A 12,213-nucleotide genomic window follows, 5' to 3' on the forward strand; every position below is an offset into this window, starting at 1 on the left:
TAAACTGAGATACCTTGGTGGAAGCATGCAATCCAGCGTACCCACCATGTTGGAAGGCACAAGCGGCTGATGGCGTACGATCATCAGGCACCTGGTTTTGGCCCATCACCAGGGACCTTGCACCTTCTAAGTATTACTGTTATATTACTGTCAAAATTATTGTTAGAGCATTGTTATTATGTACCTGTTATTTATTTTTATGTATTGTTATTACTTATGTCATGTTATAAAGCTGTGGCCCATATAAACTCCAACGAAAGACAAGTGGCAAGTGGCTGTTATTTCTAGGCTGGTAGATGGGGAAATGGGACAGATATTTGGACCTGCCCATGTCAAAGCACAGCTATGAAAATGTAGAGACTGCTCTAAGATTTCCCTCTCTACCCAGGTCCAGGTTTAGGATAGGGCAGAAAGATTTGACCTGAGCCCACCAGAGGGAAGCCACAAAGCAAATGCAAAAACAAATCTCTATCTATCATCTATCTATCTAGCTATCATCGATCTATCTATCGATCTATCATCTATCTATCTATCATCTATCTATATATCTAGATATATATATATATATATATATATATATATATATATATATATATATATATATATATATATATATATATATATATATATATATATATATATATATAGAAAAAGATATGTATACAAATTTTTGCCCAAAAGATGAAATTATTTTCTGCACAATCTATTGCAAACTCATAAAAAATCAATAATTCCAGGTGACTCTTTGGGCTGAATTATTTCATCATATACCTAGCATGTCTATTCACCTGTTTTATTTTGTTATTACCTGTACTTGTAAAACAAACCCTGCATAAATTAATGTCTCCTAATAATTGTGAGAAAGTTGCATTAAAACCCCTGAAGGCTTCTTTCAGTAAGCAAAAGGAAATTACAGGATATTTATATAGTATTGTCTATTAATTTCATCACAGACAGGTACATTTAAATATATACAAGGGATCAAGGACTCCAAGCAAAGCAATATTTTCCCATAGGTGTGATCAATGTAGTAGACTGAGTAGATGGGTGCCTGCCAACTATGCCAAACCCACTATTGCTGTAAACTGGTCCTCTGACACCCATGCAACCAAGCCCTTAACTTCCAGCAGATAAAAGGGAGACACTTCTCTGTCTCAGTTCAAAGGGGCCAAATCTCCTTGTCTTATCTGTCCCTTCAAACTTCTGATCTTCTCTGTTAACCGCTTTAAGCCAACGCCATCATGTCATTCTCCCAAGTCTCCATCAAGAAGCAGCACACTGTTAGCAGCAGTGGTGGTGGTGGTGGTGGAATGGGGGGTTTTAGTGCGTGTTCACTTGGAGGAATGGCAAGAGGATCTCGAGCTGGAGGCAGCTTTGGGTCACGCAGTCTTTATAGCCTTGGTGGAAAATTAAGAACTTCCATAAGTGCAGCCAGTGCTCGAAGTGTGGCAGGTGGAGGATATGGTGGTGGCTTTGGAGGAGGACACGGTGGTGGCTTTGGAGGAGGACAAGGTGGTGGCTTTGGAGGAGGACAAGCTGGTGGAATGTTTGGTGGTGCAGGGGGCATGGGTGGCATGGGAGGTATGGGTGGTATGGGAGGCATGGGTGGTATGGGAGGCATGGGAGGCCCAGGATTTGATGGAGGGGATATGGGATTCCCTGTTTGCCCACCTGGTGGAATCCAGAATGTTACCATCAATACGCAACTTCTGCGACCACTTGATCTGACTATAGATCCAGCAATCCAGAAAGTAAAAGCAGAGGAAAGAGAACAAATTAAAACTCTCAACAACAAGTTTGCTACTTTCATTGACAAGGTAAGGCTATTAACCTTTAATCTTCAATTTTGTATGTAGAAGCCATTTCTAAAGTACAAAAGTACTGTATAAAGTACTGAGGTATTGAAATGAACCAAGACATGTCTTAGTGAGTCTCTTTACCAGACCTCCAACAGGTGCTGGACAGTGAATTTCCAAAAACAGGTCTCTAAGTTATTTAATTTTCTACAATATGTATTTTCTGGTGCTAAACTCTTACTTTTGGCCGCAGGTCAGATTTCTGGAACAGCAAAACAAGGTCCTGGAAACAAAATGGAAACTATTACAGGAACAGGGCACTAAGGGCAGCACCAAAAGGGCAAACCTAGAACCCCTGTTTGAGAAATACATTTCTGACCTGAAGAGATATTTAGATAACTTAATAAACGAAAAGAGCCGTTTGCAGCATGAACTGAAGAATCTGCAAGATGTTTTAGAGGAATACAGGAAAAAGTATGTCTGCACAGGTTTTACTTTTATTATATTACATAGGAATGAGTTTTAAACTCTGTTCACTGTTCACTATATGATAAGTTAAAGCTCTGGTGATATATGTAACCTGCATGTTTCTGTTGCTGTGACAAGAAGCTAGATAAGAAAGACTGCTTACACAACACTGTTCTCTTACAACAGATATGAAGATGAAATTAACAAGCGTACAAAAGCAGAAAATGAATTTGTGGTCCTTAAAAGGGTGAGTCTCATCGTTGTGTTAATAAAGTCATCATTGAGTCATTATTGAGGGCTGAGTAGAAACAACAGCCAGCTTCTATAATATGCAGCTACTATATTTATAATGTAAAAGTTATTGTAAGTACTATATGAGTCCTATTTCAGCAAAAAAATAACAAGAGTAACTAAGCAGCATTAGTGATGGGTGATTTTTTTCATCAGGCACGAATTCACAGCCAATTTGTATTTTGCTGCCAGCGAATAAATTAGTGAAATTGCAGCGAACATTCGCCGGCGTCAATGTTTTTTTGACACCGGTGACAATTAAACGGACGACCATTGTCTTTAATGTGCGTCAAAAGTCGCCGGCGTCAGAATTGTCGCCACTGTCAAAATTAGCATTTTGCAAATTTTCGCCCATTTCACTAATTTCGCTAGAAATTCGCGAATTTCATGGCGAAACAAAATGGGACAAATTTGCCCAGCACTGAGCAGCATATATCCATGTTAGAGGCTAAACAATTAGGTTTTTTAAAATTCACACATTGTAGAAGCCTCAATGTATGGTGATCCAAATTACTGTATGTTAATAAATAGCGCTTATCCTTAAAACCCAAGGTCCCAAGCATTCCAGGCAATAGATCCCTTACCAGGGCTGCAAAAAATCCCAACCTTATTATTTAATGGAGATGGAGAACAATAAATGTTAGTGATCATTGCATGCTGAATATTGTTTTTTCCTCCTACTGATAACTAGTGTTGTAAGATGTTCAAGATGATTGAAAGAACTATTGTTCCTTTTCCAGGATGTCGATGCTGCCTACACGGCCAAAACAGAAATTGAGGCCAAGGTGGACACACTGACAAGTTATATCAACTTCTTAAGAGCTCTTTATGCTGCGGTAAGAACCATTTAGATTTATTAAACAAAAAAATAACAAAAAGGTGGTATAAAGTTAATACCTTTATTGGCTAAGATAATCAGAAGAGTTTAACTACAGTATCATGCTCCACCTCCACCTGTTAATTCCTGTCACTAACACCAGCCACAAGTCAGAGGTCTTTCTTCTTCTTTAGAATGAACAGATTTTATTAAATGTCATTGCTACATACTGTAAATGCAAAGCTATCTTCCAGAGGTACAAAAAGTGCCAACTGCTTTCATAGACACATATAATGAGGGATTATTAAGGGGCAGACTCATTAAGGGTCGAATTCAAAATTTAAATTCGAATTTTTAATTTTTTTTATGGCCTAAACTGTCAAATTCGACTAGTGAGTTATCCAAACTCGATTAGAATTTTTAAAGAAATTCTAATTCTATTTTTGAGATTTATCAAACTCTGGCCCTTTAAGAATTAGAATTCGACTATTTGCCACCTAAAACCTGCCGAATTCATGGGAGAGGTCCAGTGGCCAATTTGAAGATGTTAGTAGCCTTCCTGATGGCTTAAGCTGAAGTTGCTCAAGGCGAAGCACTACAAGTAATCTATAAGCACAACTTCCTTGAGGTGCTTACAGATATTAAGCACCTGGGTCAGACTGGGGGGCCCAGGGCCCACCGGGCCTGCAGCCTCAGGGGCCCCCCACACCATCCCCGGGCCACCCAGCTGTAAACTCTTTTTGTGCCCCCGATACCTCCCGCCCCCGCACGCGAACATACATTTTACAGCGCTGCTGGAAAGATGAGTGAGTGCAGGAGCGGGTCTGGACCGGAGGGGCCCTAAAGAACCGAGGACCATTAGGTTTTTTCCCAGTGTCCCGCCAGCCCAGTCCAACCCTGTTCAGCACCAGCAGATGAACTACCAGTTAATCTGGTTGATCAATTGCTTTATAAAATGACGATCTTAATATGATTCAAGATCCTTCCTCAGGTAGTTATATAATATAAGCACCTTAGGAAGGATCATGAATCCAAAACAGGTCTCCAAAGCAATTGGTTCTCCAGAGCTCTATTATCTACAATTTGTGAATGTTTGGTCTGTTGGTACATAACTCTGAAGGTTGAACCTACTGCACTATCAATGACTAAGGATCCTATCACTTGCTAAATCTGTATACCATTTATTTAAAGGTACCCCACAACATCTGATTTGCCACATGTCTCATTGCAATTAAAGACAGTATTGCACACCTAGCAAATTCCTTGTTCCATGAGTGTGAATAAATACATTAAAACTGACTTTCCGGACGTACAGCACAGAGAAATCTCAAAGCTATTTTCTTTACAGCATTATATGTATTTTCTTGATTCCTGCCCAGTTGCTAGAGGCCCTGCCAAGAATGGAATATCATGATAAAATAGAAAACACTTCCAATACTCAAGTTTATCCTGAGTATATCCCTTTAAATACATTTTACAAAAATTTAGGTGTTAGTACCATATTTTGGCCAAAAATAGATAAGCTAGTGTGCCACATCAAGGCCCCTGATTTAACATGAGTCCTACACTGCCTACTGTGTACTAAATATTAAGGTGCATTTTAAAACATTAAACCCCTAGCAACAATGTGCATTATTTGTGAGTGAGTTGTAGAACTGTGCTCACTTTGTACTCAGAAGCTATAGGACCATTTCTTGTGTTTTTATTGTTGATATTTATAGCATTGCGGCATTAACGAAATGTAAGTGCATTAAGAGCATATTGTATACACAACCCAATTACCTCTAACCAGTTAAATCATTCCAAATGTTTATACATAAACCTTTACTTTAAATTTACTGATTTGCTACTGTGACTAAAGGAGTCATTTTGAAAGAATAACGCGGTTTGAAAATTACAAAAAATCTGCAATTTGTTTTGCACTTTGCACATTGTTCTTACTTTTCCGACTGGCAGGAGGTCTCTGAAATCTGTCGCTATATAGAGCAAAAATCTATCCAAGAGAGGTCAGTGAAGGGGTTTGTAGTTGGTCCCCAGTATCCTACCTGTCCCTTAACATTCACATGCCTGAGGCTGTGCAAGGAGCACATTGCAGCTTTCTCTGAAGCCCATAGCGATATAACACTTGTTGCACCTCACAGAATAAAAAAATTACCTCTTTTATGGCTTTTTTTTATTTTTCAGACAGGAACACTGATTTGGTACAATTTTGTATTTTTCAGGAACTGTCACAGGTACACGATCAAGTCACCGACACCTCAGTTGTTCTGACTATGGATAACAACCGTGACTTGAACTTGGATAGTATTATTCAAGAAGTGAGATGTCAGTATGAGCAAATTGCACAAAGAAGCAGATTGGAAGCTGAAGCTTTATATGATCAGAAGGTGAGTGTGTCTATACCTTGCTATAACTTCAGTTAAAGTGGACCCGTCACCCAGACACAAAAATCTGTATAATAGAAATCCTTTTCAAATTAAACATGCAATTTCCATTTTTTATTAAAACATTCATAGCTGTTGTAAACTAATTTAAAAATCTCAGCTGTCAATCAAATAGTGTCTGCCCCTCCTCTATGCCTTAGGCATAGAAGCAGGGCAGACAATTACTTTCACTTTCCATTCAGCACTTCCTAGTTGTCACTGCCCTCCACACATTCCCCCGTTCTCTTCACCATTTAATCGTGTAGCCAGGGCATCGGGATGGACATCATGTCCCCCATTCTGGTGCACAAACAAGATTCTGAGATGATACAAGGCTTGTCTTAATAACAGTGTCCACAAAATGGCTCCTGCCTGCTTGTTATAATTATGAATTCCCAGATTGAAGGACACAAGATTCAAATAATTTATATAGTGTAATTAAAGTTCATTTTGCTTGACTAATGTGATAACATTTTTGAATAATTTTTTTGGATGACAGGTTCCCTTTAAAAGAGAAGTTAAAATGTGTGTTATATTCTGTCAAATCAATAATGATAAATCATAAATAAAGTAAGCTGTTAAAGGTAATCTCAACTAAAATATCAGCAATGGTTTACTTCAGCTGCATTCTGTTATCATGTTTAAAGGAGAAGGAAAGTTACGGAGGCATTTTATTGCCAATAGATTAGCTGCAATAGTGTATGCTAGAATGCTTTATTTATTCTGTAGAATGTTTTACCATACCTCAGTAAAAAGCTCTAGAAACTCTCTGTTTGTTTAGAATAGGAGCTGCAGTATTAATGTGGTGTGACATCACTTCCTGCCTGAGTCTCTCCCTGCTCTGGGCTCAGATTACAGTAGGGAAGGGAGGGGTGGGGGGAGAGGAGCAAACTGAGCATGCTCTTGCCCAGGGCAATGAGGTTTAAGCTGAAGGCAGGAAGTCTGATACAGAAGCCCATGTGTACACAATAGAAGGAAAGAAATGCAGTGTTTCTTTTGACAGGGGACTCAGAGCAACATTACTTTGGGGGTTTACTGGTATATTTAGATGGACCTTTCTGATAAGGCTTACTTAGTTTTAACCTTTCCTTCTCCTTTAACTATAACAGAAAATCAACATTTTAAAGAAGAATTAGTTTAGTTTCATCCCCTCTCATTTTTCCTGTACTGTTCCAGTTTGATGCATTCATTGCTGCCATGTTCTCTAGGTTGAATATTTCACAGCTGTTACAGGCCAACTGTTACAAACAATATTATATATATGTTGTTGCCAATTTTCAGGTGCTACCAAGAGAGTCAGCACAGATAAATGTTTAAAGTTTCAAACATGTTAATCTCTGGCTTGTTTTAATAAATAGCAATGGGCGAATAAATTCGCCTGGCATGAATTCACAGCGAATTCCCATGTTTCGCTGCCGACTAATAAATTTACGAATCTCCTGCTAAAATTTGCGTCAATTTCCGATTTTCATGATTTTTCCATGAAAACGTTCAAATTGCTCGATTTTTTCATGAAAAGGTTCGAATTGCTCGATTTTATAGTGAAAACGATCGAATTGCTTGATTTTTTTGTGAAAATGTTCGAATTGCTCAATTTTTTTGTGAAAACATTCGAATTTCACGAATTTATCATAAAAACTTTGATTTTCACAATTTTTTCATGAACTTTCTGATTTCACGATTTTTCGTGAATTTTTCTCGGCAAAGCGAAACAGGAGAGATTCGCCATCACTATTAATAAAGTGATATAAAAAGATGTCTGTTTGAGATATATCTGTTAGTGATGTTTCTCATTCATATATTTACTTTAGTACAAGCAGCTACAGCAAACAGTTGAAGGACATGGTGACAGCATAAAGAATTCCAAGACTGAAATATCAGATCTGAACCGTAAGATTCAGAGGCTGAAGGCTGAAATTGAAAATGTCAAGAAGCAGGTAGGTCTGAACTGTGTCATTAGCGACTTAGGTTTGAAACCAATAGCGGCTCCATACTCAGAACCCATTCTTTTCCTTAAATCACAGATTGCAGCTCTGAATCAATCCATTGCTGGAGCTGAAGAACGTGGGAACCTTGCTCTCAAGGATGCTGAAAAGAAACTTAAGGATCTTGAAGCTGCTGAAAAGAAACTTAAAGAGGACATGGCTCGTCAACTTAAAGAATACCAAGAACTTCTGTCCGCTAAGCTTGCTCTGGACATGGAAATTAGCACTTACAGATACATGCTGGAAGGAGAAGAGGGCAGGTTAGTTAAATGGTGGACATAATTGATTTCAGCACCAATCTATGTTGAAGAAGACCATTTGAAAGTCACCTATGGGCTGTTTTTATAGGGACCCTATCATCAAAATACTTGACAATTATATGAAATGACATGTATCATTAAGTACATTTTTCTGCTTTCTGGAACAATTGACTTGATCAATGCCAACTATTTAGCTGCTACTGAGTAGCAAACTGAGCCGGGCCTTGATAAAAGGTTTTTGGGGAAAAAAAAAGATTTGATTCTAGAGAAACTAGACTGACTGCCGCACTTTGCATCAACTTTAATGCTGACAAAAAAGTTATAGGATGCCATCAAAGCAAATATTGTATTTCAAGGCTCATTGAGTTAATTGAACAATTGCATTGTTAGGCAGTGAAGAACATATCTCGGGTAAATGCGTTAATTTCAGATGCTATTTTAGTTCATCAAATATAAACTGTTATTGATGTAATATGCAAACATTATATAGTATTCACAGGTCTACTAACTCAATCAGATGTTGGCTTTAAAATGCTAGATGGTTACTGTCTGCTATGTGTTATTAGAACTGGAAAAAAGGGGAAAGGGTTTATTTTTAATACAATAACCACTATGAGGACTAAAACTAAAGCCAAACAGAAGTGTTGCTCATTTTGTAGGGTTCCTTCACTGCTTTCGACTTAGAGCAGCCCTATGCATTGTTTGTTTTACTTCACTTAGCTACTGATTTCCTTTGGATCGCACAATTGAGTTCTGTTATCTGAGCTTTCTAATGCCTCAAGTCAACACAGTAAAAACAAAGAGAGAGATCAACCTGTGCAACAATTTTTTTTACAATGAATGTATCCTAATACTCTTTTTCTGGTTTCGCAGAATGTCTGGACAGATTTCCAACAATGTCAGCATATGTAAGTAACTACAATTCATTTACACTATAATTATGTTTAATTGATTGGGTTTTAAGTAGTCACTAATTAATTTCCTCCTTGTATCTTAGCTGTAATTAGCGGAGGCACAGGTGTATACAGTGCTCTTGGCGGTGCAGCAGGTGGAATGGGAATTGGAGGCGGCATGGGAGGAGGAATGGGAATTGGAGGCGGCATGGGATCGGGCCATGGTGGTGGATTTGGCCATGAAGCATGCTTTGGAGCTGGAGGAATCGGATATGAAGGTGGTTCAATGCACGGAGGATTCAGCTCATACAGCCATGGCCATGGTGGTGGATTTGGCCATGAAACATGCTTTGGAGCTGAAGGAATGGGATATGAAGGTGGATCCATGCACGGTGGAAGCGGCTCATACAGCCATTCTGGAGGAAAAACCTCAACAACATCCACAACCAAAAGAAGCTACTAATTTAGTACATCGGTAGCCAAATGTTAAAGCCACAGATCACTTAACCTTTGCCTAACTAATGGATGCTTGAATAGCATACAATGATTGTCATCCTACACCTATATCTGTTTAATTCCCATTGTAGTAATCTGAAAAGATTGGCCTCCAAAACACAGTACTTTCTTGTAATACAGTCATATCATATCTTTGCATTTTCTGTCATTGTCACTCCTGAAAAGAAGATAATGAGTCCTGTCAAATATAGATGGAAAGAAGTGAATTTTTTAAAAGATATGAAGAATTATCTTAGCTATCTGAAATCTCAGGAATTGATAAGGAGGTAACTGTGTTCACATGTCTCCTAGCAACAAGTTAAGAAGAGATGAGATGGGTCATGATTGCATATAGTTCTTATAATTCCTGCTACACTTTTATCTACTGTAAGAGGAAAGTGGATCCTGGGTGTTTGTACACAGTGTCCTCTTTTCATTGCTGCTTTTTCCTGAACATTTACAAACTTCTTTACTTTTCTTTGTTTCTTCAATAAATTGCATTTGGATTTCAAATTATTTTAGCAAAATTTATGTTATACAGTAAATATGGTATGATTGAAAAACACTCTGCATATACAGTAAGTTTAATATGCCTTTAGTGAACTCCTCTAAATCTATTTTACGTGGAGTTTATGGTTAATGTTTGATTCCTATATGTGGTGTTTATACATATGGCCTATAGATGTCACTGTGCATGACTCTGCTAATGAAGCACTGTTATACTCTACTCATCCTCGGCTACCCAAAACATAACAAATGGCGACAAGGATGGATCTTCTACCTCTGCAGCAGCCTGCACCTTTTCTTCCAAACCCTGGTGAGCCTACCATACCTTTTACTGCTTGGATCCGTATGTTTGAAAATTACATTATTGCTGCTGATCAAGGGGAGATTTCTGCTGCTAGAAAGTGTGCTTGAGTTATTCACTGCCTGGGAGCAGAGGGACAGCGTATATTCTATACATTACCATTACTTGATGGAACTTATGAAACAGCACTTACTGCTATAAAGAACTTTTTTGTGCCAAGAGTAAATGTGGTGGCTGAAAGATATAAATTCCGCCAACGTGGATAACGTAATGGCGAATCCACAGAACAATTTGTAGCATCTTTGAGAGAGCTCGTTGTTACCTGTGAGTTTGGGAATCTAACAGATGAATTGCTAAGAGACCAAATAGTGGAAAAAACAAACTCACCTCGCATTAGAGAGAGACTGCTCCAGGATTTAACCCTTGCAAAAGGTTTGAAACAGCAGTGGCAGAGGCTAAAACTCTCAGTCAGGGAACTGCTGGGAATGTACAAATGCACAAAAGTAGGACATTTTGCTAAGATCTGCTGTAGTTCTGCTAAAGATGTTCATGAAGTCACTACTACAAATGTCACAGTATTAAGGGGCAGATTTATCAAAGGTTGAGGTGAAGTTTCGAAGTGAAAAACTTCGAATTTTGAGCTATTTTTTGTGTACTTCGACTTGGGAAATTTGGGTCAAATTTTTTTAAGTTCTGTCTCTTTAAAACTTTGACTTCGACCATTAGCCACCTAAAAAATGCCAAAGTGCTGTATTAGCCTTTGGGGGACCTCCTACAACCCGTATGGAGGCAATTGGGGGAGTTTGGGAGATCGAAGGTCGAAGTTAAAAAAACTTCAAATAGAAGGATTGGGGTCCACTTCGACCCCAAAAAAAACTTCGACCTCCATTTGATTGGTCTTTTTGAATTCGAAGTTCGAAGTTTTTTTTAACTTCGACCTTCGACCTTTGATAAATATGACCCTAAGTGTGGATAAAGCTGGTACATTTATTCCAGACAAGTTTATATGCACTGTCAGTGTCAATACTGCTTCTGCTGACAAGGGACACTCCATTAACCTGATGCTTAATACAGGTTTAGCTGTTTCTATACTACCAAAGGATATTTTCTTGAAATACTTTGCAAAAGATCCGCTTGTTGCACCTGCCCTAAAACTGGTCAGTTACTTAAAGGATCCAATCCCTGTGCTTGGTTGCTTGCCAGTGACTGTACAATTTGAATCAAATACTGCAAAATGTTATTGTGAATAAGGGTACTGGTATACTTGGAAGGGATCTCTTTGCTGCATTAAACCTACAATTAGTTGATGGTTTCATTACTATAGCACCAGTGCCTGCCTCACAGCCTGTGTCTAAAATTTTACCACAAAGCAACACTTCACTGGGCTGTGCAAAAAACTTTGTACACAAAGTTAAGTTGAAACCAGATATGAAACCAGTAACATTCCCTGATTCAACATGGGGAAAACTTGCTATTGATATTGTCGGTCCTTTTACAGATGCTCCTAGAGACTGCAGATTTGCTATAACCTTGATGGACTATTACAGTAAATGGACTGAAATTGCATTTGTTTCTCATATAACATAATGATTAAATAATACAAAATGCAGTCAATTACAAAAAAATAAAGACCGATTTCAAAGTTTCATAACATGCCATGTACAGCATGCAAATGAATTCTAAAGTGGAATTCCCTTTATAATGTGTATGTACTTTTCTACAAGACACCACATTGTTACATTAAAGGAATACTGTCATGGGAAAAAACATTTTTTTCAACATGAATCGTTTAATAGTGCTGCTCCACCAGAATTTTGCGCTGAAATCCATTTCTCAAAAGAGCAAACAGATTTTTTTATATTCAATTTTGAAATCTGACATGGGGCTAGACATATTGTCAATTTCCCAGCTGCCCCAAGTCATGTGACTCGTGCCTGCACTTTAGGAGAGAAATGCTTTCTGGCAGGCTGCTATTTT

The 12,213-nt window shown here is 38.2% G+C and overlaps 1 protein-coding gene across 1 annotated transcript; it reads left to right on the top strand.

Moving 5' to 3' along the window:
* The first annotated feature begins 1,153 nt into the window (after positions 1-1,153).
* krt78.6.S (keratin 78, gene 6 S homeolog) lies at positions 1,154-9,941 on the top strand. Its single transcript, XM_018248745.2, has 9 exons — positions 1,154-1,817; positions 2,050-2,270; positions 2,451-2,511; positions 3,296-3,391; positions 5,595-5,759; positions 7,607-7,732; positions 7,820-8,040; positions 8,914-8,948; positions 9,038-9,941. The coding sequence occupies exons 1-9, from the start codon at positions 1,242-1,244 to the stop codon at positions 9,394-9,396; spliced, it is 1,860 nt and encodes a 619-aa protein (XP_018104234.1). The 5' UTR covers positions 1,154-1,241; the 3' UTR covers positions 9,397-9,941.
* The last annotated feature ends 2,272 nt before the right edge of the window (positions 9,942-12,213 follow it).

Source organism: Xenopus laevis, chromosome 2S (assembly GCF_017654675.1).
Source record: "Xenopus laevis strain J_2021 chromosome 2S, Xenopus_laevis_v10.1, whole genome shotgun sequence".
NCBI classification, from domain to species: Eukaryota; Metazoa; Chordata; class Amphibia; order Anura; family Pipidae; genus Xenopus; species Xenopus laevis.

Bases quoted from the DNA above. Each gene is read 5' to 3' on its own strand.
- krt78.6.S (XM_018248745.2), top strand. From the start codon at position 1,242: ATGTCATTCTCCCAAGTCTCCATCAAGAAGCAGCACACTGTTAGCAGC. The intron at 2,271-2,450 runs GTATGTCTGCAC...CTCTTACAACAG, and splicing joins TTAGAGGAATACAGGAAAAA to ATATGAAGATGAAATTAACA. The intron at 2,512-3,295 runs GTGAGTCTCATC...TTCCTTTTCCAG, and splicing joins AATTTGTGGTCCTTAAAAGG to GATGTCGATGCTGCCTACAC.